The sequence below is a fragment of the Scomber scombrus genome, chromosome 2, assembly GCF_963691925.1.
Source record: "Scomber scombrus chromosome 2, fScoSco1.1, whole genome shotgun sequence".
In the NCBI taxonomy this organism is placed as follows: Eukaryota; Metazoa; Chordata; class Actinopteri; order Scombriformes; family Scombridae; genus Scomber; species Scomber scombrus.
In genome coordinates, this window is record NC_084971.1 from 2389201 (window position 1) to 2412911 (window position 23711).

The window sequence follows — 23711 nt, forward strand, 5'->3', positions numbered from 1 at the left end:
CACAGTCTGGCTGTATTATCAATCAGATGTATACATATATATATATAGAAAAAGAATGTGTACCCATTCTCCTAATTCATACTTTTTACATATTTTTGAGATTTTTCTCTTTCTGGATCATTTTATTCTACTTTTTTTATTCACAGGATTATTTCATTCATTTTCTTAATAGTAGTACATATGTTGTACATCATGTTATTAAGAAGTTTATTTCTATAGGATATTTGCACAAAGTCAATTCAAAGTTCTTTATAAGATGCTTTAAAAGCATTAAATTATAAGTAAATCACACAATATTTGATGAATAGTAGTCATTCTATGACATTAGAAAAGAAAAACTGAAAATAAATACAAGATACAAGGTAAATATAAATCAGTGGAGATGAAAGAAAACCCAGATTTTAAGTTAGTTCATGTTGTTTTCAAGTATATGATTCAGAGGGTTTGTTACAGCTCAGTAGTTGATATCAACTAAATACAGTTTGAAGGGTTAGTCTGAACTTTGGAAACTATTAACAGACTTCTGCTAACCTGAGAGGCCAACAGTGTTCATATGGTAAAAGATGAGAGATGCATGTTGGTGCTAAAATGTATGAATAATGAAAGGAAGAAATTTTGAATTTAAAGATTGTTTATTTCACATCAGCTGAGTAGCACACAAATACAAAGAATAACAGTATAACCAAATCAGAGAATTGTACACGGGTCATCATCCTGCTGCTGTCTTTGCCTTCTCAGCCTTTCTCTTTCCTCTTCCAGTTCTCTTTCACGTTCTTCCTCTAGACGTCTCTGCATATTTGCAATTTCTCTCTCTCTCTCCTCTCTCTCTCTCTCCCTTGCTGCTTCTCTTTCCTGCCTCTCTCTATCCCTCTCCCTCTCCCTCTCCCACCTTTCCCTCATTCTTTCCTCCTCTCTCTCTCTCATCTCCCTCTCTCTCTCAGCCTGGAGTCGGGCATACCTTCTCTCCATCTGTTTTTCATATTTTTCCTGTAATTTTCTCTCCTGTTCTTTTTGTTCTCTGCGTCTTTGTTTTTCTTTCTCTTTGAGGATACGTTGTTTCTCCTCTTCGACTGCCCTCTCAGCCTCTTGGAACATCTGATTGGTGTAGTGGCTTCCTCCGTTCTTCTGGATTATATTTATGATCTTCTGGAGCAGCTCAGTGACCTGAGTACGATCCTTCAGCTTATTATTGAAGACATGATACTGGCCGTTACATCTGGATACAAGTTCCTGCAGGTCTGAACTTTCATCCAAGAACTCCTCAATAGTGGTACCTTCAAGAAGATCACCACCAGTAAAGAGCACCATGCTGTATTTGTCTGCAGCCTGACCAAAGATTTCTTGAATCTTCTGCACTGTCTTCATTTCCTCCTCTGTGTATCTTCCCAGTCTGATGACCACCAGGAAGACATGGGGTCCAGGAGCAGCATAAGAGATGCACTGGGTCACATCTTTAGTTGTTCTATCCATGCCAAACCTGGTATCAAACAGGCCCGGAGTGTCAATAACAGCAACCTGTTGTCCATCAACCTCACTGCTGCCCTTAGAACAGTCTACAGTCATAGACTTAGCACTGAACTTTGATTCAAAGTATCGTCTTCCCAGGATGGTGTTTCCAGAGGCACTCTTTCCAACTCCAGTCTTCCCCATCATCACTATCCTCAGCACCTCATGATTTTGTCCTGAATGGAAGAATAAATAACATTACATGAGATTATTGGTATTCAAAAGCTTTCATTTTTATTCATTTCTGTGCATAACAAAGTGATCTCTTGCACATTGAGTCCAACATGTTCCTTCATCTGTTTTAAATTTCAAAAGTAAGGGGCAGTTTCTGAAGGAGCAGAAACTGACTGCATATTGTTGTGCACAGTAGGTTACACACTCAAAAACTACTAGTGGAACATATTGATAATGATCTAACATGGGTGCAGTGGGTGAAGTTAGTTCATATGAATTCTTTGTAATTCTATTTGAACACACCATACCTCTTATGTTATTTGACACTTGACAAGTTCCTTTTGTCTTTTGTTGAAGTCATGGCTGTCAATTTTGTGTAATTTATTAGAGATATACTGTGTACTTTAGTAGAAAGTCATTGTACTATGTCTTAGGTTTGAGGGTGTAAAATATCATGTGTGAGAATGTGTGCATCTTTGGATTAACTCAGCATAAGTCTGTGTTATGAACACTCTCTGTACAGGAGCCTTGCAGAATACAGCTACAGTGCTGGTTCTGCATTTAGCATCTGGTATGTAAGGAGGAGCCATGGCTCTGGACAACAGGAGTCAGTTGAAAAATAGGAAAGTTTTTCCACTTCTCTGAAACACTGATGGATAGTTAACATAAGTTTGATGGAGGCCCCCGTTCATGAGATCTTCAACTCCCACCTCCAGAGGAACTTCTCCTGCATTCCTACAGATGTTACATACCTCTGTAGGAGATATGTTACATACACAGTGCAATCCAATCCAATACATTCTCTTCTAATGTTATCTTTCCAACATTTTAGCTGTAATCTCTGCTTTAAAAGAAATATTTACACTGTTCAACACCCAAGACACACTATTGTTGGAGCCATCTGGACTGGCCACAGTTACTCGATTAGCCTTCCCTGTTAAGCTAGTTACATTTAACCTGCAACATGAAAACGGAAATATTCAGTAAACAATATTTGTTCATTTTTTAACATTCATTGTCATGCTACATCTGGATTGCAATTAAATATAAACATATATTGCTCAATACTTCCAAAAATACACTCACTGACTGTGTTATAGCACCCACCATACCTGTAGATGAATAGTAATGTTTTGATAATCAGGTTTCATAATATTAACAAAGAGCTGAGAGGAAATGGTAAAATTTGAGTAGTTGGGTGCTATATATCTTGGAGTGTATTTTGACAACAGCTGAGTAATATCACAATGACTTACCAAAGGAGTAGTAATGGCTGGCCATGGTACAGAGTGCAGATGCCAGACCTTTCAGTCTCTCTGCTGCTGTTCTGCTCTTTATGTCTCAGAGCAGCAAACCACACCTACAGTTATTGAACTGTGAACATCACAGTGAAACTGAAACTGAATCCTGGCCTGTTCAGTTAAAACTGTTCAGTTTTTACAATTTGAATGTCTATCATGTATACATTTACAAGAAAAGGCAGCATTTCTTTCCAACTGCACAATGAACTGTGATCCCCCTATGGACAGAAAATGGAACTGCATTTGTTCTGTGTTCCTAAAATGCTCTGTGTCACTATAAACAGAATTGAGTCCAGACTGAGAACTTATGACCAACCTGATGTTGTGTGATGATGAGGTATCATGAATGAGCTCTCAACCAGAGTGGGGTTCACTTTAACTGCTGGCTTTGATGTAAAACAGATAGGAGCTGCAGCACAAAAAGAAATATGTCTGTGTGGTATCTGACTTTTAGAAAGGAAACTTGCTGCAGAGCTGGTGACAGTTATGAATAAGGGTAGGAAAGCTCAGTGACAGGACATATCTGAAACAGTGGTCTCTATGCTATCTACCTTTGTGAAGTTAAAAGCTACTGCAGCTGCAGAGGTGATGATTTCTATAAATGAGGGCAGGTCACATCTGTATGCACACTGCACGGTGATTAGCAGGATGGAGCACAGGATGGGCGAGACTGAGGACTTACTGAGTATTTTCCTCATTCTCTCTTCCTATTTCAACTTGACCTAGAAACACAGGATTCTGTAACAATCCTATATGTTTATATCATTACCACCAGGTTTAATTACTTCAACCTCACTTCTGAGAAACCACATTTTGTCCGTAATTTTGCTTGACAGATAAGAATATTACATTATCCATGAGCCTATGCAACCTTTGCAGTGTAGAAGAAGCCAATGGCGGAAATCATATCATCGATTTTAGTGGGAGCCTCCTTATTTTTAATCCTATCTTTCTCTCTGCTTCCAATTAGTAATTTCTTCCATTAATCTCCTGATTTCATTGTAATAGAAATCAAATGGGTGTTTGTCAGTGTCTGTTTCAGGTATGTGTTGTTGTACCTTAGGCCTAACCAGTGTGCTGTGGTTGTTTAAACATAGCATTGGTGGATGGGACACTGCGGGCAAAGCAGCTTAAAATATTGCTTATCTACAATGTAATGCTTGCTTGAAGTAATTGTGATGGTTTTGTTGTACTTGCAGTGATGAGCATTGTTTACTTGAGTTAAATGTTATCTTCTACTTCATGTATGGAATCAGAGTGGTAATGAATTCAAGAGGCTTTGTCGTTTGAGTTTTAAACAAAACACACCGAAAACTGATTTGCTCTGTAGATTTAATCAAATCTGCACAATGTTTAACTTCTGCTGGTCATTAGTGGCGCACATGACCAAGTTTTAAGATCAGTGATTAACTTTTTCTTGCTGAACTGCTGTAGTCACAGTCCAGGACCTTTGACTTTTTAAACAGCTTTTTCAATCAAAGAACCAATACAGTGTAAGGCTTCAGTTTGCCACACACTGGTAGCATTCATTAATCAAGTCTGATAAACGACAGCAGAGAGCTGAAGTCGTACTTGAATGGGAGATTAAGGTTCATTCCTCTAATATATATTAGAAACACCACCACAAAAAAAAAAAAACTTTTGGATTAAAGTTTATAGGATGACCTAAAAATGAACTCAAGTAAAACCAGAATCAGAAAACAATATAGTATGAGTTTCAATCATTCTTGATTACTTAATTAACAATTTGTTCATTTAGTTAATTAACATTTTGTTTTGTTTTTTACTGTTTTTCTTTCAAATTGAACTTTTAATCATAGTCTAACATCATTTAAGAATATTTTAAATTGTGTAGTTACTTCAATTATGTCTGACCACATTGATCACTAATTACAATTTAATTGACATTTTGAAAAATTGTTAATTGGTGTGGTTGGAACTGATTAATGACTCTACACGAGTCATTAGTCATAGTTCCTGCCTCTCAACTTTATTCTGTTAGTTTAATAAAAGAACATCCCAGTTGGAGTTCTACACTTTAGTGAATGTTTCAAAAAGAATAAAAACAGCAGAGGGAATTATGCACAACCATAATTGTTTATTACCAGATTATTGCACGCAGGTTTCTAGTTGTAGAAGAACAGAAGATGGAAATGAAGGAGAACCATGGTTTAACATCAGAAATGATGGGATAAAAATGATCCTGCAAGTATCCATCACTCTACCTTTTTCCCAAAAAGCACAAACACACACAGTGTGTGGAATGATCTGTACAATAAATATTCATACCTTCTTCACATGCCACTTTTTAAGTTACAACAGTGTAATCAAAATGCACATGTACACACCCGCACACACAAACACACACGCACACACACACACGCAAGATACATGTGAAGGGGAGTGGATGTTAAAGGGTAAAAGGTGTGTCGCTTGTCAGGCCAGAAGCACACAGACACACTCACACACATTAAACACCAGTAGCACAGATTTAAATAAAGCACCATCTAGTAAAAGCCTGCTGTTTTACTGCAAAGCGCTCCAAACTCAAGTGCAAAAATAAAGAATCTACATGACAAGCCCCAAAAGTTTCTTCCTTTAAATCCCCCAAAGCATCAAATATCAGCCTCTTTATCTCTCTCTCTCTCTCTCTCTCTCTCGCACACACACACACACACACACACACACACACACACACACACACACACACACACACACACACACCAGAGTAACATCAAGTATAAATAAACATATAGGCTTTAAATAAGGAGTTACACCTTTATACAGATATTCAGTTCATTCTTATGTTACAATAGGACTTTTTTTTCAAAGCTTTGTTTGATGTTTTGAATTGAAAACAAATATATAACATCTGCCCATAACAGTCTGCAATAAGGAAAAGTTCAAATAAATAAATACATTAATTAAATGTAGCAGAAAAGAAGAGTTATAGTTCACATACCTAAACATTGTATGTATGGGCAAACCTACTTCCACACATACATACACTCATATAAAACAATTTGCGCATACACATATACACACACATACACACACACCCAAATTTGCATTCACACTTGCACCTATTAAGAGTGTATCCACATAATTTAGAAAGAAGTATTCCCAAAATACTCTTGATTAACCATAGTACTAATATATATATAGAATAAATACACCCATACCTACACTTACATATACACATGCATATATATATATATACATATATACATATACATTCAAATATATATAAATTCAGCAAAAATACTTTTTTACTGGGCCAGTGAGATGGGATTACTGGTTGACAGTTACCCCCCTCCCACACACACAAACACACACAAAAAAATGGACAAAATGGACAAAACAGTATTCCATTTTAAGTTAAAAAAGAATCGATGGAAACTGCAGCAGGTGTAAAGTTGATCCAGTTATTACTCTCATATCAGCATTTCACTGTCAGACTTGAGGATTTAGCGACGAGTCACAGCATGTGTACTTATATAGCCCAAACTCACAAATTTCCCAAACTTTCCCCTTGAATGAGGTTTGGAGATATTTTCATTTTCACAGACACATTCTAACATCCAGGGTTGTAACAGGTACTTCCCGGGGGGGGGGGGGGAGTACCTGCAACTTGCTGAGTTGCTGACAGTTGCTGGGTCTGGTTTGGTATTCAACACTATTCTGCATATGAGTCAGCCTTGAAGTATATCATCTCTGAAGGGGAAAACCTGACATGAAGAGTTCATGTCTGAAGGCAGGCATGTGTCAAGCCTTCAAGTACATGAAACTGGGGCGTTAATCTATGCAGTGGAAACTCAGGTTTATATGTTTATTTTTAAAAATGTATTTAACAATAAAACAGATCTACAACACTGTTAAAGATTGTATCTAAAAGGGAAACTGGCATCAACACAGCATTTCTCTTCCTCTGCCAAAAGTTGTTGAATTCACATATTAAGCTTTAATTTCTGGAAGGTTTATTGGACCTTAGACAGTTTTAATGTCTCTGCTGGTGTGGGGGCAGTATTAGATGTAACAAGGATATATGACAATAATTAGGATTTACAGGAGGCTTGTGATTATATTGCTATTTGTAGATTTGTGAAAAATGATATTAGATTAATGTCAGAATTTGGGACTTTTTTTTTTCTGCAGGGACACATTTGGCCCACAGGCCGCTATTTGCCTACTTCTGGCCTAGATCATATTTCATGTCCCCTGCTTTATCATCTGATCTTGGGGCCTTTTCTTAAAAAGGGGCTCTGGGTTAAACTTAGTTTCAAGACCTTCACTGTTTCAGTTTTGTTCTCAGTGTTGCACACTCCTCAGCTCATGTGGAATATGAAAAGAGAAAAGTCTGGACAGTGGTTATAGGTGGTAGCATCACATCTGTGCAGTTACTGTAAAATGACGTGCACCCTCTGGATAATCAGAATCAAAGGTATAAAAAGTATCAAATCTACAAGTGACTAAATAAAAAATCTTTATTTGATCTTTTTACCAAGTGCAATGGGCTTCTCTTCCTCTTCTCCTCTCTCCATGCTCTCCAGTGTGAAGACAATGTCAGAGAAGGAGGGACGCCTCTCTGCACTCATCTGAAAATAACATCATTATGACTGTCAGTAATTATGAATCCTCAGAGAGATCCAACAGTCCATGATGATGTCAAAGAAGAGTGAAAGTGTGTGAAACATTGACTAACACAATAACAGTCATGAGTTACACTTACATTACAGCAGGTGACGGCCAGGCTTAAGAATGCTGGTGGACAATCACCAACCATGTTCTCAAATGTCTCCACATCCAGACCAAAGTCCTACACACACACACACACACACACACACACACACACACACACACACACACACACACACACACACACACACACACACACACCAGAGTAACATCAAGTATAAATAAACATATAGGCTTTAAATAAGGAGTTACACCTTTATACAGATATTCAGTTCATTCTTATGTTACAATAGGACTTTTTTTTTCAAAGCTTTGTTTGATGTTTTGAATTGAAAACAAATATATAACATCTGCCCATAACAGTCTGCAATAAGGAAAAGTTCAAATAAATAAATACATTAATTAAATGTAGCAGAAAAGAAGAGTTATAGTTCACATACCTAAACATTGTATGTATGGGCACACCTACTTCCACACATACATACACTCATATAAAACAATTTGCGCATACACATATACACACACATACACACACACCCAAATTTGCATTCACACTTGCACCTATTAAGAGTGTATCCACATAATTTAGAAAGAAGTATTCCCAAAATACTCTTGATTAACCATAGTACTAATATATATATATAGAATAAATACACCCATACCTACACTTACATATACACATGCATATATATATATATACATATATACATATACATTCAAATATATATAAATTCAGCAAAAATACTTTTTTACTGGGCCAGTGAGATGGGATTACTGGTTGACAGTTACCCCCCTCCCACACACACACACACACACACACACACACACACACACACACACACACATACACACACACACACACACAAACACACACAAACACACACAAACACAAAAAGTGTAGAGTCAGATGATTCTATTCAGCAGTCAACAGAGTCCTCTGCTGGTGAGGGCAGCTATGTTCACCTCTCTCTCCACGGTAACCATGTAAACCTTTCATCATGAGTATGGAAGACTCCTTTTGTAAACGTCTACTACTACTGGAGCATAATAATTAAAGCAGACTCACACTGATGTACACACTGTATAGCAGCTGTATTATAATTATCTTAATAATAATAATAATAATGATAATGAATGAAACCAGGTGAAGGTAATAAAAGGCCAGTGCGAAAGTGAGAGTCACTAGAAACGTGACACAGAATGAAAAGGAGAGGTGTGAGTGATGGGTTTACCTCAGTCAGAGCGTGGAGTTGACCCTCGTGCACACAAACCCCAAGAAACCTGAGGAGAGGTGGAGAAACTATGATTTAAAAGAAGACATTTCATCATTTATGAATCTACAGTCACAGTATCTTCCTTCATTGTTACAGCCTGCATTCAACCAATACATGTACAAATGTGTCGATTCAGCGCCACCTTGTGTTCATTAACAGCAGTGAAGCGCTTCAATAGTATTTCAGGTATTTCCATATGATGCTACTTTCTACATTTCAGAGGGAAATATTGTACTTTCTACTCCACTACATTTATTTGACAGCTTTAGTTACTTTTCAGATGCAGATTTGATACAATGGATAATATAACAAGCTTTTAAAATACACATTGTTAAAGGTGGACTCACATTTCAGATGTCTATGAGTTGTTAACAGATCCACCAAATAGAGATTTTTCCCTTTAAACTTCTCACATGATTTCATTTCAATAAATGTTCAAATGATCCAATATTTCAGCAAAAATCAAAGATTAGAGAAAAAGTCCAGAAACTGAAAACACATTTGTGTATCAGAACTTAGTTTTTTCTTCTTTCCTCTCCCATGAATCATCTCACCACCCCTCACATTTATCTGCTGACCCTTTGGAGGGGCCCCACCCCTAGGTTGGGAACCACTGGACTAAACTAGCTAACTGTATATAAAGTAGTGTAAACTAGCTCCACCTCCAGCAGCTACAACAGTAACATGCTGCTCTAACACTGATGCTTCACTATTAATAATCTAATGATGTCATATATAATAATATATCAGTCAGAGGACCAAACCACTACTTTTACTGTAATACTGCATACTACATCACTATAATACTGCAGTACTTTTACTGTAATACTGCATACTACATCACTCATAATACTGCAGTACTTTTACTGTAATACTGCATACTACATCACTCATAATACTGCAGTACTTTTACTGTAATACTGCATACTACATCACTCATAATACTGCAGTACTTTTACTGTAATACTGCATACTACGTCACTCATAATACTGCAGTACTTTTACTGTAATACTGCATACTACATCGCTCATAATACTGCAGTACTTTTACTGTAATACTGCATACTACATCGCTCATGATACTGCAGTACTTTTACTGTAATACTGCATACTACATCGCTCATAATACTGCAGTACTTTTACTTTAAGTAGGACTTTAACTTGTAATGGAGTATTTCTAACTAGCTGTACTAATACTTGATATTTTTCATCATTGGCTCAGATGCTCTTTCATGCAGCCTTCATAACCTGCCAAAATATGTGGCCATATTTATTATTTACTTTATTATTTAGTTGATAATTACTTTAGAAATATGAGAATATAGTAATTAAATGTTTTACTCCGTTATAGTGGTTGGTTGGTTTCAATTTATCTTTATTCACTTTCAATTGAATCTTTTTTCTTTGATTCTTTGTAGATTTTGTTCAATGACTATCATGCCATAGTACTGAAAGTTACTGATCTAACCTCACTCAGTACTATATCAGCTTCAGGCAGCCTTATATGTTTAAAGTGTGTTTTTTAGATGCACAGTGTATACAAAGTGACCTACCTGAGTATATTGGGGTGGCAAAGTCTGTTCATGAGCTGCACTTCTCGTAGCATGTTAGCTTTGTTGCTGGCCAGCGTGTTCATTTCCAGTGCCATCACCTGTCCCGTGATGCGATGCTGCACCTGGAAAACAACCAGGAAGCAGGTGAAAGGTGAGAGTTGCATCTACTGATAACTACTAACACAGTCCAGATCAAATGAAGCATGGCAAGTACCAAAGTATCTGATTTGAATACATATTATGCACCAACTCTGATTCCATATGAGCGGGCCCACACGGAATATGTGTAACGGAGTAGATTTGTGCTTGGTAAATTATGGCAAAAGAGGTGCAACACTGCCATCTATTAGCGCAGTGGTTGGTGTGGGAACTGCACAGAGAAAAGAGGACTTCACTGTGGTAAGATGTCCTCTTGCATGGTCCGGGATAATGAATGATTTTGTTAAAGGTTTCAGATGTTCATATTTCATATTTTGCTGTGTAATCTATTCATTGAGATTTGTGCTAACTGTTTTGAGCACTTACTGTGATTTGTCAAGCCATAAAGCTACTTTTTGGAGACTTGTAATGATGCTAAACTAGCTTAAATGCTTACCTCTATTTAATGTGTTGTTCAGATTATCCTGAGGCCGATGATAATTTTCACAAGCCATTGCTGTGCTGTATGCTGTGTTGCAGGTAATATGTTGTGCATTTTGTTATGTTACTTTTCATGACGTTTTATTGTATAATTTATCTGTGTGAGCTGTCACCTGTTCAGCTAAAAGGCTCACATTCATTCACCTAACTCTGAATTCAGTGTATTTTTATACTTACCTCATGGTAAATGTTAACAGTGTTCTTAAAATCAATTTTATGTCACATAATGGGTATGTGGGTTTTTTTTACTTATGTTTGTGGAATAACAATATACACTATACGATCACACTAGGATGTAATTTTTGTTTCTGATTTATGTGAAGAGATTTGTGTATTTTATTTTATTTGTTATTGAACTGCACAGAGAAAAGAGGACTTCACTGTGATTATCCTGAGGCCGATGATAATTTCCACAAGCCTTTGCTGTGCTGTATGCTGTGTTGCAGGAGGGAACTGTGTGTAATAAACCTTCCATAATCCACCTGGTCGTCATCTGTGGTCTGTAGAAGCGACAGTAGTGGGAAACTGCATTTCACTGATAGCTGTACCCCGTCACATATGCACCAGCAGAATTCCGATGACACCTCCACAGATTTTCCATAGATTTTGTAAACGACTTTTCCCCCACCTTTTAATCCTGTGTCCCTGTGTTAATTGCTTATTTATCTCTTATTTTATTCCAAATATAGGTCATAAAATCAGTATCAGTATTTTTATGATAAACGGAACTGGCTAGCTGGATGCAGTGTGAGTTATTCCTTTTATTGCTTTATCTGCTTGCTGATTCAAAGTGTCAGCACCGAAACGTTGTGGACAACGACAGGGGAACGAGACCTAGAACATCTCTCTGAGAAAGCTGCAGCCATCGAGACGATAGCATGGAGCTAGGTTGTTTTTAGCAGACTTGGCGTTGCTGCTGTTTCACCACATGTGGACCTCCGCTATGCCAAGCTCCAGAAGAGGAACATAGATTCAGTCAGTGGGTGCATCCAGCAGCTCCAACAGGACATATAAAAGATCAGGTAGTAGCTGCATTCCTCTTATTAATATTGTAAAGTGTTAAAAAAGACTTTATAAAAGACATAACTATAAAGTGTAGAAAATTAAAATGCATAAATGCAGGATAAGAAATGATGGAAGTAATTTTGACTATTACAGTTGATTTGGGGTACATTTCATTATTAAAATAAGTTAAATAAGTTATGCTTAATCACAGCAGTGCATAGTGCTTAATGCGCCATCTATTGTCATGTTTAGGTATTGCAACAGATTACAGTGAAATCAGGACTGAAGACACCATAACTAAAACATAGGTGGTGTCTCTTTTTAAGCATATTACCTTATTGATAACTCTGCTTTAACTGTTGGTAACTTTAGGTGATATGAGTGAATTTTATCATGTCTAATTATAATTTTTTATTCCTCTCTCTGTGGGTCAGAGAAACCATACTGGGACAAACCAGGGAACATTATAGTGTGTTGTGTTATTTTTAGATTGGTTTTCCTTTCTTATTTTTATTTTTTTGCTGCGGTATGAAGTGGTGCTATGGTTTGTTTGAAACGGCATCAAACTGCGCCCCCCCAAACATTTTTGTCACCAGCCGCCACTGCTAATCAATCAAATGTATTTTTTGTAATTCTTGTAATTGTAATGCTTATGGTGTTAAGTGGCATGGGTCGTAAGACGAGACACGAAATTCATTCATAGGTACTTCTATGCACGCTGTTGGCGACGCTGAAAACCTCAGCAAAAACGCATAAAGTGGCAAGGGCCCTGACTGGGCTACTCGATGTATTTGTGTTTCCCCGGCCACCTGCCCATACATTCTATCAAAGAGGAGTTTCATGTGATAGCAGGTAAGATAATATAGGCTATGTAAAATACACATAATGTACACTCACTCAGCTGTATACTGAATGCAGCATGTCCCTTTCACAGGGTTCCCTAAGGTAATAGGTGCAATAGACTGCACACACATCCCCATCTGTGCAAGTCTGGGGGGAAATGAGGCGGACTATGTCAATAGGAAAAACATTCATAGCCTCAACAGTCAGGTAGTTCACATAATACAGAACTATTTGCAATGCACAAACATTTCACATTCAGTTAGTTCATTATCAATAATATTATCAATCATTTTAAATCATAATTAAACTGTCCACATATACAAAGAGGCCCACACAACACTGTTGAACTATATTCAAGTCTTTTCTAGTGTACATTGTCTAATGTTAACCCCAAATGCTTCTGCAGATGACATGTGACCATCAGATGATGGTCACCAGCCTCGTGGCAAAGTGGCCAGGGTCTGTACATGACTCCTGGATCTTCAGGGAGTCTGCACTGTCCCATAAACTTGAGCAGGGTATGACAACATACAAACATTTAATATTTGAATCATGTTCATAAACTCTATTTTGTTGTACTTATCAAAGCCATTCCTTTTTATCTTTAGGGCTGTGCAGTGGAGTGTTATTGAGCGACAGGGGCTATGCCTGCCAGCCCTTCTTAATGGCCCCCTATTCGGACCCTGGTGCAGGGCCACAAACAAGGTTTAATGTGGCCCTTGCAAAAACCAGGGTCAGGATAGAGATTACATTTGGGATCATTAAAGCCTGGTTCAACTGCATCAGAGGGCTCAGGGTGGCCCCTGACTGGGCATGCAAAATAATCTCTGCATGTGTTGTACTACACAATATTGCTGCCATGAGGAAGCAGAGGAGCCCTCCCGTTGTTCATTACATCTCTTGACTGTCTTGTCTTGAGGTGGAGGCCACAGGCTCAGGAGGGTTTCCCTCTTCCTGTAAAATAAGCATAGCAATTGATTATTTATAGGATAAAGAGCACTTGGGCACACTTATTAGTACAACGAGCGGACCACCACCATTAGTGATACGGTAAAGATACACCAGGGGGCGGCCGTGGCTCAGGAGGTAGAGCGGTCGTCCTCCAATTGGAAGATTGGCGGTTCGATTCCCGGCTCCTCCAGTCTACATGTCGATGTGTCCTTGGGCAAGACACTTAACCCCTAATTGCTCCCGTTGCTGTATGAATGCAAGTGAATGGTTAGTTTCCTCCTGATGTGCAGGTTGGCACCCTGCGTGGTAGCTGCCATCAGTGTATGAATGTGTGTGAATGAGTTGTAGTGTAAAGCATTTTGTGTGGTCGAAAAGACTAGAAAGGCTATATAAGTACAGTCCATTTACCATTTACCAGCATCCACCACATTGTCCAGACTCTATCTGTGTCAAGACAGGCAAATTGTTAAGTGCATAAAATTAGAAAATAAGGACTAAGTTGTACCAGCGATGGTCTTTTTGAGCACACAGAAAGTGTATCTTCATTAGATAGATGTAAACTTTATTGATCCCCTAGGGGAAATTTAAGGTCCAGCAGCCTTGTGCATAAGGGCTAACATATCCAGTAAACAAGTGAGGTAAAACAGTTAGGTACAGAACAGTGAAACAGAGGTGGAGATTAAGCAGAGAAGTCTATCTCTTTTCCTTTTATTGCCAGATTGTACAGTTGTACGGCTCTGGGGACAAATGAATTACTCAGTCTGTCAGTTTTGCATGACAGTGAGCGTAGTCTCCAGCTGATCATGCTCTTCTGCTGGATGATGGTGTTGTGAAGTGGATGACCTTCATTGTCCATGATGGTGAGCAGTTTGCTCAGGGTCCTTTTGTCTGTTACTGAAGTGATGCTCTCCATTTCAGCTCCCACAACAGGAGAGCATCACTTCAGTAGCAGACAAAATAATAATTAATGGCCTCCACCTGAGTGGGCTACATAAGATGTGGAAAAAAAGTTTTAATGTATTGTCACTAACCACAGCTGAAATATATGACAGATTGATTTGACTGTTATTTTACTGTTTACCTCTGTACAGGACAGAGTTTGTGTGGGTGGGGGCAGCAGTGTGAGGGTTAGAGTCTCACTATCAACTGTAGAGACAATGTATGTTAGCCTAGGCTACTTACTCTGTAACGAAGAGCGCTGACGGATGGCTTTGGCCTTGTAAATATGGCACATTTGGGTCTTTGTATTAATGTCACTTTTAACCAAACAATTTAATTAGGCACTTTAATAATGGCACATGACACTTTCATTGTGATAGTTGCGCTTTATTAGTAGTTTGCACATTGCATACTTGCACATTGATCTTTATTGAATGTGTGAAGCATGTGGGTGAACAGTTTAAACCATTGGGGAAATGAGGATTGATGGGTGTTGTCTTCTGCCAGGTGCGATAATCGGCTTCACCTGAGGGAGAGAGGGAGTTAGATTATATAATACTGTGTGTGCACCTCCAGTGTATAATTGATAGACAACAGTGGAAATGTTGAGCTTTGTCTCATCAGACACAACATAAATATGCGTTTAATATTGCAATGTGAAAGTGTGTATTAAGTGTGTTAAAGTTGCTGCCTGTGTTTGAGTTGTTTGTGTGGATTGTGTGGATTCTTACCTGTCCTTTTGGTGTCTCCTTCAGAGTGTTCGGCCAAAAGAGTCCCCGGGGGTACGAACACCAATTTAAAGGTTCCGGGAGAGACCAAGTGTTAGGATAGGAAGAGGGGGGTTTGGTAGTTGGTGTATATATGTATATTTATTGTAGTGGGTTTGTGTTTATTCTGGGGAGGAGTAAATAGCAGTACAGCAGTAGGGATAAATATTAGGTAAGGGTAGGCTGCTGATATTGTCTTGGGTGATTAAAGTCTGCAAGAACATCCATGGCTTAAAGATCCACCGAGCGAGGATGAAGTGCCCGGTGGGAGCAGATGCATCACTACGCACAGGTGTTACACCTGGTGAGACGCAGGAGGAGCTAGGCCTGGAGTGCTGGTGCTGGGGCAGAAGCGCAGTGGCAAACTGGCCTCCCCGCAGGAAGACATAGATCAACATCTGAAGCAGTCGTACAGCGACCCCGCAAGAGAGCAGGAGTTGGGAGAGTGTAACACCCTCATAGAACCCCCTGAACCAGACATGCAGTTCGACATGTCGGAGCTGCAGCTAGCAGAAGTCAGGGAGGTTGTCCGCAAAGCAAGGGCAAGCTCTGCTCCGGGACCGAGTGGCACTTCATACAAAGTGTATAAGAACTGTCCCAAACTCCTGCTGCGTCTGTGCAAAATCCTGCAAGTCTTCTGGAGAAGGGGGAGGATTCCTGATCAATGGAGAGTGGCTGAAGGGGTCTGGATCCCAAAGGAGGAAAAGTCCACTCAGCTTGACCAGTTCCGCATCATCTCCCTGCTGTGTGTGGAGGCAAAGATTTTCTTCAGCGCTGTTTCCAAGCAGCTGTGTACCTACCTGGCAAAGAACACCTACATCGATACATCAGTCCAGCAAGGAGGCATTTCCGGAATGTCAGGATGTCTGGAGCATACCGGTGTGGTGACACAGCTTATTCGGGAGGCCAGAGAAAACAAAGGCAATTTGTCAGTGCTGTGGCTTGATCTGGCAAATGCTTTCGGTTCCATTCCACACAAGTTGGTCCAGCTCACCCTGGTGAAACACCACGTACCCAGCAGGTGTAGAGACCTCATCGCTGATTATTACAACAACTTCAGCACGAGGGTCTCTTCAGGAGCATTAACATCCAGTTGGCATAAGGTGGAGATCGGTATCATCACAGGGTGTACTATCTCTGTGACGCTGTTCTCCCTAGCCATGAACATGCTCACCAAGTCTGCTGAACCAGAGTGCAGAGGGCCCCGTTCAAACTCCGGACAACGGCAACCACCCATCAGGGCATTTATGGATGACCTCACAGTCATGACAGAATCAGTCCCAGACTGCCGGTGGATTCTGAAAGGGCTCGAGAAGCTTGTGGGGTGGGCCCGGATGCGTTTCAAACCCATCAAATCCAGATCAATGGTGCTGAGAAAAGGGAAGGTGGAGGACAAGTTCCGGTTCACCATCACAGGCACAGCCATCCCAACCATCACAGAGAAACCAGTCAAGAGCCTGGGAAAGGTTTATGGCTGCTCTCTCAGAGACACTACATCTATTCAGTCAACCTGCACTGAGTTGGATGGCTGGCTGAAATCCGTGGACAAGTCTGGCCTCCCTGGGAAGTTTAAAGCCTGGGTCTACCAACATGGCATTCTTCCCAGGATCCTATGGCCCCTCCTGGTCTATGCTGTCCCTATCTCGACAGTTGAGACCTTGGAGAGAAGGGTCAGCAACCACCTCAGGAGATGGCTTGGCCTACCAAGGAGCCTGAGCAGCATCGCTCTCTACGGAAATTCAAACAAACTGCAACTCCCTTTCAAATCCCTGGAGGAGGAATATAAAGTATCGAGAGCCAGAGAAGTGGTTCAGTACAGGGACTGAAGTGACCCGAAGGTGGCTAAGGCAGGGATCCAAGTGAGGACTGGCAGGAAATGGAAGGCAGAGGATGCAGTTCGAGAGGCTGATGCAAGGCTGCGCCAAAGGAGCCTGGTGGGAGTGGTCACACGAGGCCGAGCAGGGCTAGGTTCCTTTCCAACTCCCCAAATCAACACCAGGGGGAAGGAAGGGCGGCACCTTGTCCAGGAGGAGGCGAGAGCAGCAGTGGAAGATACGAGAACCTGCATGGCAGTGGGGATGAAGAAACAGGGAGCTTGGACGAGATGGGAGAACGCGTTCGAGAGGAAAGTGACCTGGGCAGAGCTGTGGAAATCTGAGCCTCACCGCCTTAAATTCCTTATCCAGGCAGTGTATGACGTGCTTCCGAGCCCATCTAACCTGCACACATGGGGCATAGCAGAGACACCACCATGCCCACTGTGCTCCAAGCGAGGAACCCTGGAACACATCCTCAGCTGCTGCACAAGGGCACTTGGAGATGGACGGTACAGGTGGAGGCATGACCAAGTGCTTAAGGCCATTGTGGAAGCCATCAGCACAGGCCTGGAGTGGGCAAAGCAGTTCCGTCCCTCCAAGAAATCCATCACCTTCGTCAGAGCTGGAGACAACCCAACTCCTGTCAGACGAACAACATCTGCAGGCATTCTCATGTCTGCAAGAGACTGGCAGTTGTTGGTGGATCTCGAACACCAGCTTAAGTTCCCCAGCCATATTGCTGTCACCACCCTGCGACCAGACATAGTTCTTGTCTCGGAGTCCACCAAGCAAGCAGTGCTGCTGGAGCTGACAGTCCCGTGGGAAGACCGCCTGGAAGAAGCCTTTGAAAGGAAGCTCTCCAAATACACGGGACTGGTCAGTGACTGCCAGCAGGCTGGCTGGAGAGCAAGGTGTTTCCCTGTGGAGGTTGGATGCAGGGGTTTCGCAGCCCGATCATTGGCCAGAGCCTTCAGTAGCTTAGGCATCGAGGGAGAGAGAAAGAGGAGAGCCATCCGCAGCACCACCGAAGCGGCAGAAAGAGCGTCAAGATGGCTTTGGCTCAAAAGAGGGGAGCCATGGAGTCATGGTAGTTAGCTAGCCGCCTGGACGCAAGCTGGGGTCTGATCAGCCCTGGCTGGGTCACCTGGAGGAAGGCGTATGATGTTGAAAGACCCGAAACGCCCTATGAGCCCAGGAACATCACTGAGGATGCGTCCAGACTAAGCATCAGTAGATGTATGTACACAGCTGTGAGATAATATCTTTTGTTAATAAACCTGTGAGTGGAAACATCCAATTAAGTAAGCCAGTGATGGGGTATAAAAGGCGCCAGTTTCCATCTGTCCTTGTTGCTGGTCAGGTCTCATCAGGAATGCTGCCATGCCTGTACCACTGTCTGTATTTGTCATTTTTGTTTTGGTGAATAAACAACCATGATTTGGTGCACCGTACCATCGCCTTTTGACTGCTCTTTTGCTGCATCGTCCAACCGCTCATGGTCAATCTAACAAGTGTTGTCAAGAAACTGGGGCCCACGTTGCAGTAAAATGAATACAAGAGCTGGAAAGAAAGGTGAACAAGAGGACCCAGACCAGGAAGCCTGCACATCAGTCGACCCAGGCGCAGGCACCGACGCAGAGGTTGCAGCCAAAGGAAAGTTGAAGGAGCTAGCAGGTCTGGTGAAGTCTCTCATACAATCTCAGGCAGTGAGAGATCAGGAAATGGAGGAGTCCTCTCGTCAAGAGCGGAGATGGAAATGTGTGCAGCATCAATTTTCACAAATACAGCAACAGGTAAATGTAATGAGAGACGACCACGGTCAAGAGTGTGACATACAGTATCAAGGCCAGCCTCAGGAAGAGACTGGTGATGATGAGGATGATGATGATCCAGGGGAGGCGATCAGCCGGATGAGTCAAGGGTTCAGACCACGGAGGGAATCCCTGGTCATAGGGAACCCAAATTGCTGCCATTATCCACAGAGGATGACATTGAACATTTTCTGACCACTTTTGAGAGAATGGCCCATGTATGTCGCTGGCCCAAAAAGGGATGGGCTGTGCGTCTTGTCCCGCTGCTCACTGGTAAGGCTTGTAGTGCCTATGTTCTGATGGACATAAAAGACTCGGAAAACTATGACAAAGTCAAAGCAGCAATTTTGGCAAAATATGAAATTACACCTGATACCTACCGAAGACGTTTCCGTTTCCTGACGATGGAGCCTGGTGAGACACCACGAGAGCTGTACGTTCGCCTGAAAGACCTGTTCTCTAAATGGGTCAAGCCAGAAAAGTCAACTGTGGAGGAAATAACAGACTATTATCCTGGAACAATTTCTGAGAATGGTTCATCCAGAATTGGAAATCTGGATCAAAGAACAGCGGAGGAAGCAGCTCGTTTGGCAGGGGTCTTCACATCAGCCAGAAAAGGGAGCCGGAATGCCACCTTGGGTCGAGAGAACTACCAAGCCCATGCAAGTAAGTCCATTGGGGGTGAACGGGGGTCTGGTCAGTCACAAGGGAAAGCATTTTCCAGTAACAGGCAGTCCACTTCTCAAGCCTCAAGCCATGCTAAAAGACCTCCACCTAGATTCACTAAACAGGAAGTTAGGTGCTACACTGTAATGGTCTAGGTCACACCAAGCCATTTTGCCCAGCTTTAACCCACACCAAGCCATCTCTCCTGTGCTCAGTGCCAAGACCAGCAAGTAGACCAGTAGACACAGTACATCACCACGCTGGATCTGAGCAAAGGCTATTGGCAGTTAGCCTTGGCACCGGAGGCTAAGGAACTAACAGCCTTCAAGACTCCATTTGGTATGTATCAGTTCAGGGTCATGCCATTTGGTCTCCAGGGGGCGCCAGCCACATTCCAGAGACTGATGGACCATGTCCTGAGAGATGTTGGTGACTTCTCTGCTGCATATTTGGATGATGTAGTTATTTTCAGTCAATCCTGGGAGGAGCACAGGGTCCATCTGCAGCAGGTCCTTCAGCGAATCAGAGGGGCAGGACTCACCATCAACCCGCACAAGTGTGCTGTGGCCCGAAGGGAAGTGGAGTACCTGGGCTACATTATTGGCTTTGGGAAGATCAAGCCACAACTGGGGAAGCTGGAGGCTATCCATGCTTTTCCTGTTCCCACCACCAAGAGGAAGCTGAGAGGGTTCCTGGGCCTTGTGGGTTGGTACCGGAAGTTTGTTCCTCATTTTGCGGACAGAGCAGTGGTGCTGAATGACCTGACCAAAGCCTCAGCTCCAAACAAGGTGCGATGGACCGAGGAGTGTGACAGAGCTTTCAAAGGACCTCAAGGATGCCATCTGCACTCAGTCAGTTCTCCACAGTCCGGATATTGAGAAGCCTTTCACCCTGCAAACTGATGCTTCTGGAGTGGGCCTGGGAGCGGTGCTGCTGCAGGAGGTGGAGGGAGAGCGGAGACCAGTTGTTTTCCTGAGTCGCAAGCTACTGGATCGAGAGACAAGATGCTCTACGGTGGAAAAGGAGTGCTTGGCAATGAAGTGGGCCATTGACACCCTCGGGTATTATCTGCTGGGACGGCACTTCATCCTGGAAACGGACCACCGAGCTCTACAGTGGCTGCATCGTATGAGGGATGCCAACATGCGCATCGCTGGATGGTATATTTCCCTGCAGCCATACAACTTCACCGTTTGCTACAGGTCAGGGAAGTCCAATGTGGTCGCAGACTGTCTGTCCAGGATGTCAGAAGAGTGAGGTACTGTTCTCCTTGAGGAGAGGGGGGAGGAAATGTAACGAAGAGCGCTTCGTTACTAGTGACTGATGGCTTTGGCCTTATAAATATGGCACATTTGGGTCTTTGTATTAATGTCACTTTTAACCAAACAATTTAATTAGGCACTTTAATAATGGCACATGACACTTTCATTGTGATAGTTGCACTTTATTAGTAGTTTGCACATTGCATATTTGCACATTGATCTTTATTGAATGTGTGAAGCATGTGGGTGAATAGTTTAAACCATTGGGGAAATGGGGAGTTGTGATTGATGGGTGTTGTCTTCTGCCAGGTGCGATAATCGGCTTCACCTAAGGGAGAGAGGGAGTTAAGATTATATAATACAGTGTGTGCACCTCCAGTGTATAATTGATAGACAACAGTGGAAATGTTGAGCTTTGTCTCATCAGACACAACATAAATACGCGTTTAATATTGCAATGTGAAAGTGTGTATTTCTCTGCCATCAGTGTGGAGAGTGCTTCGTGAGTCAGCTTTGATGTCCCGAGCTGCAGGAACATTGAGTCCAAGATTTTTCTTGCTACGCCAATCATTCTCTCCCATGAACCACCCATGTGAGAAGCATGGGGAGCATTGAACATCCACTTGCAACCTTGGTCCAGCAAAAACTTCTTGACAGAAGTGTCATCAATATTGGAAGGAATCTTGAGCTCCTTGCACGCACTGACGAAGTTGGTTCCTCGATCAGAGCGGATGAGTTTAACTGGGCCCCTGATGGCAAGGAAACGCCTGAGGGCGTTAATGAAGCTTGATGTATCAAGAGACTCAATGAGTTCTATGTGGCTCTTACGCTCATACAGGTGAATAACACCGCCCACCGTTTGCTCTGAGCGAGGCCACCCCTAGTCCGGCGTGAGGACACAGTCCATGGGCCAAAAACATCCAGGCCAACGTTTGTAAACGGAGGTTCAGTTGAAAGGCGATCTGCTGGAAGATCAGCCATCTTTTGTGTCAGAGGTGTCCCCCGAAGTTTGCGGCATGTGACGCAGCCGTAGATAACACTGCTCACTCGCCTTTTTCCACCAACAATCCAGAGGCCAGCAGCTCGTAAGGCACCTTCGGTGAACAATCGGCCCTGGTGTTGTGTTTTCTGATGATAATACCTGACCAGAAGTGTTGCTATATGGTGCTTTCCAGGGATGATGATGGGGGTTTTCTCCTCGGACTGGAGTTCTGCTTCTCTGATACGACCCCCGACTCTTAAGAAGCCATTGGCATCGATGAAGGGATCTAAAGCTTTAAGAGGACTGTCCTTAGGGAGATTTTCCCCCTTTCTTACACAGGCATACTCTTGAGCGTATGTCTCATCTTGAACTGCACGGATGATAGATCCCTTAGCTCTTGAAAGTTCCTCGACTGAAATTGCTGAGTGGCAGTGATGCCAACATTTGCAGCTACTGACTTGAGTTGCAGGAGTCTTCTGGAAGAGACGAGCAATATGAGTGAGGCGAGCAATGGCGTGAATCAATGACTTCCAGCTAGAAAACTTTGAGAAGCGCTGAGACCCTAGTTATTTGCTTGACATGGTCGTTTTCATTGTGGAGACCTGCGGGCGGATCTCTGCATCCAAAGAGGGGTTCACCAGCTCGAAGCTGCATTCCTCATGATGGGTTTGCTGAATTTGTTTCAGGAACGCTGGTCCGGAAAGCCAGCTGGTGCCTGAGAGATCAGCAGCAGTGACAGACCTTGTGGCAACGTCTGCTGGGTTTACATCTGTCGGTACATACTGCCATTGTTCAGGAGAGGAGAAGCTCCTTATCCGCAGGACTCGATTACTGACGTAAAATCGTCTGGTATCATTACTGATATAGCCTAAGACTACTTTACTGTCACTGTAAAAGACAGTGTCGTCCAACCTCATGTCGATCTCCGAAGAGATGAGCTCAGCAAGCTCCACCGCCAACACTGCAGCACAAAGCTCAAGTCTCGGGACTGTATGCTCAGGGACGGGAGTGAGCTTAGCCTTGCCCATGACGAAACCCACGTGGATAGCTCCATTGCTGTCTGTCAGTTTGAGGTAGGCGACGGCCACAATTGCCTTAGTTGATGCATCGCAAAAGACAATTAGCTCTCTACGTGACACTTCTGTGGGAGAGATTTCTGTGTAGGGAACCTGGAGACTACCTAGATCTTTCAATGAAGATCGCCATTTGATCCACATCTCTTCCATCTCTTGAGGGAGGGGTGAATCCCAGTCACCATGGTCCTGTGTAAGCTTTCGCAGGATTGCTTTTCCTTGTATGGTGACTGGGGAGACAAATCCCAGAGGATCATAGATGCTGTTCACAGTCGATAGGATGCCTCGACGAGTGAAAGGCTTCTCCTCATCAGAAATTTTAAAAGGTAAAGGTGTCTGACATAAGGTCCGAGTTGAGACCCAGGCTACGCTGCACGGGAAGTGCGTCAGAGCCGAAGTCCAGGTCTTTGAAGTCGTTGGCATGGTCCTGAGATGGGAAGGCTTCCATGACTT

The 23711-nt window shown here is 42.3% G+C and overlaps 1 protein-coding gene and 1 pseudogene across 1 annotated transcript; one reads left to right on the forward strand and one right to left on the reverse strand.

Moving 5' to 3' along the window:
* Positions 1–687: 687 nt before the first annotated feature.
* Positions 688–10667, reverse strand: LOC133997977 (GTPase IMAP family member 9-like). Its single transcript, XM_062437720.1, has 4 exons — positions 10504–10667; positions 8909–8957; positions 7483–7576; positions 688–1682 (listed from the first exon to the last, which is right to left on the reverse strand). Exons 1-4 carry the CDS (start codon positions 10665–10667, stop codon positions 688–690), a joined length of 1302 nt encoding a protein of 433 aa, XP_062293704.1.
* Positions 10668–12932: 2265 nt separating this feature from the next.
* Positions 12933–18626, forward strand: LOC133998361 (uncharacterized; annotated as a pseudogene).
* The last annotated feature ends 5085 nt before the right edge of the window (positions 18627–23711 follow it).

What these genes read in the sequence shown, in the direction of transcription:
- LOC133997977 (XM_062437720.1), bottom strand. Translation starts at nt 10,667, where the DNA reads ATGCAACTCTCACCTTTCACCTGCTTCCTGGTTGTTTTCCAGGTGCAG. An exon ending in TGCCACCCCAATATACTCAG is followed by an intron (nt 8,958 to 10,503) that starts GTAGGTCACTTT and finishes ACCTCTCCTCAG; the next exon opens with GTTTCTTGGGGTTTGTGTGC. An exon ending in AGAGAAGCCCATTGCACTTG is followed by an intron (nt 1,683 to 7,482) that starts GTAAAAAGATCA and finishes TCTTCCATTCAG; the next exon opens with GACAAAATCATGAGGTGCTG.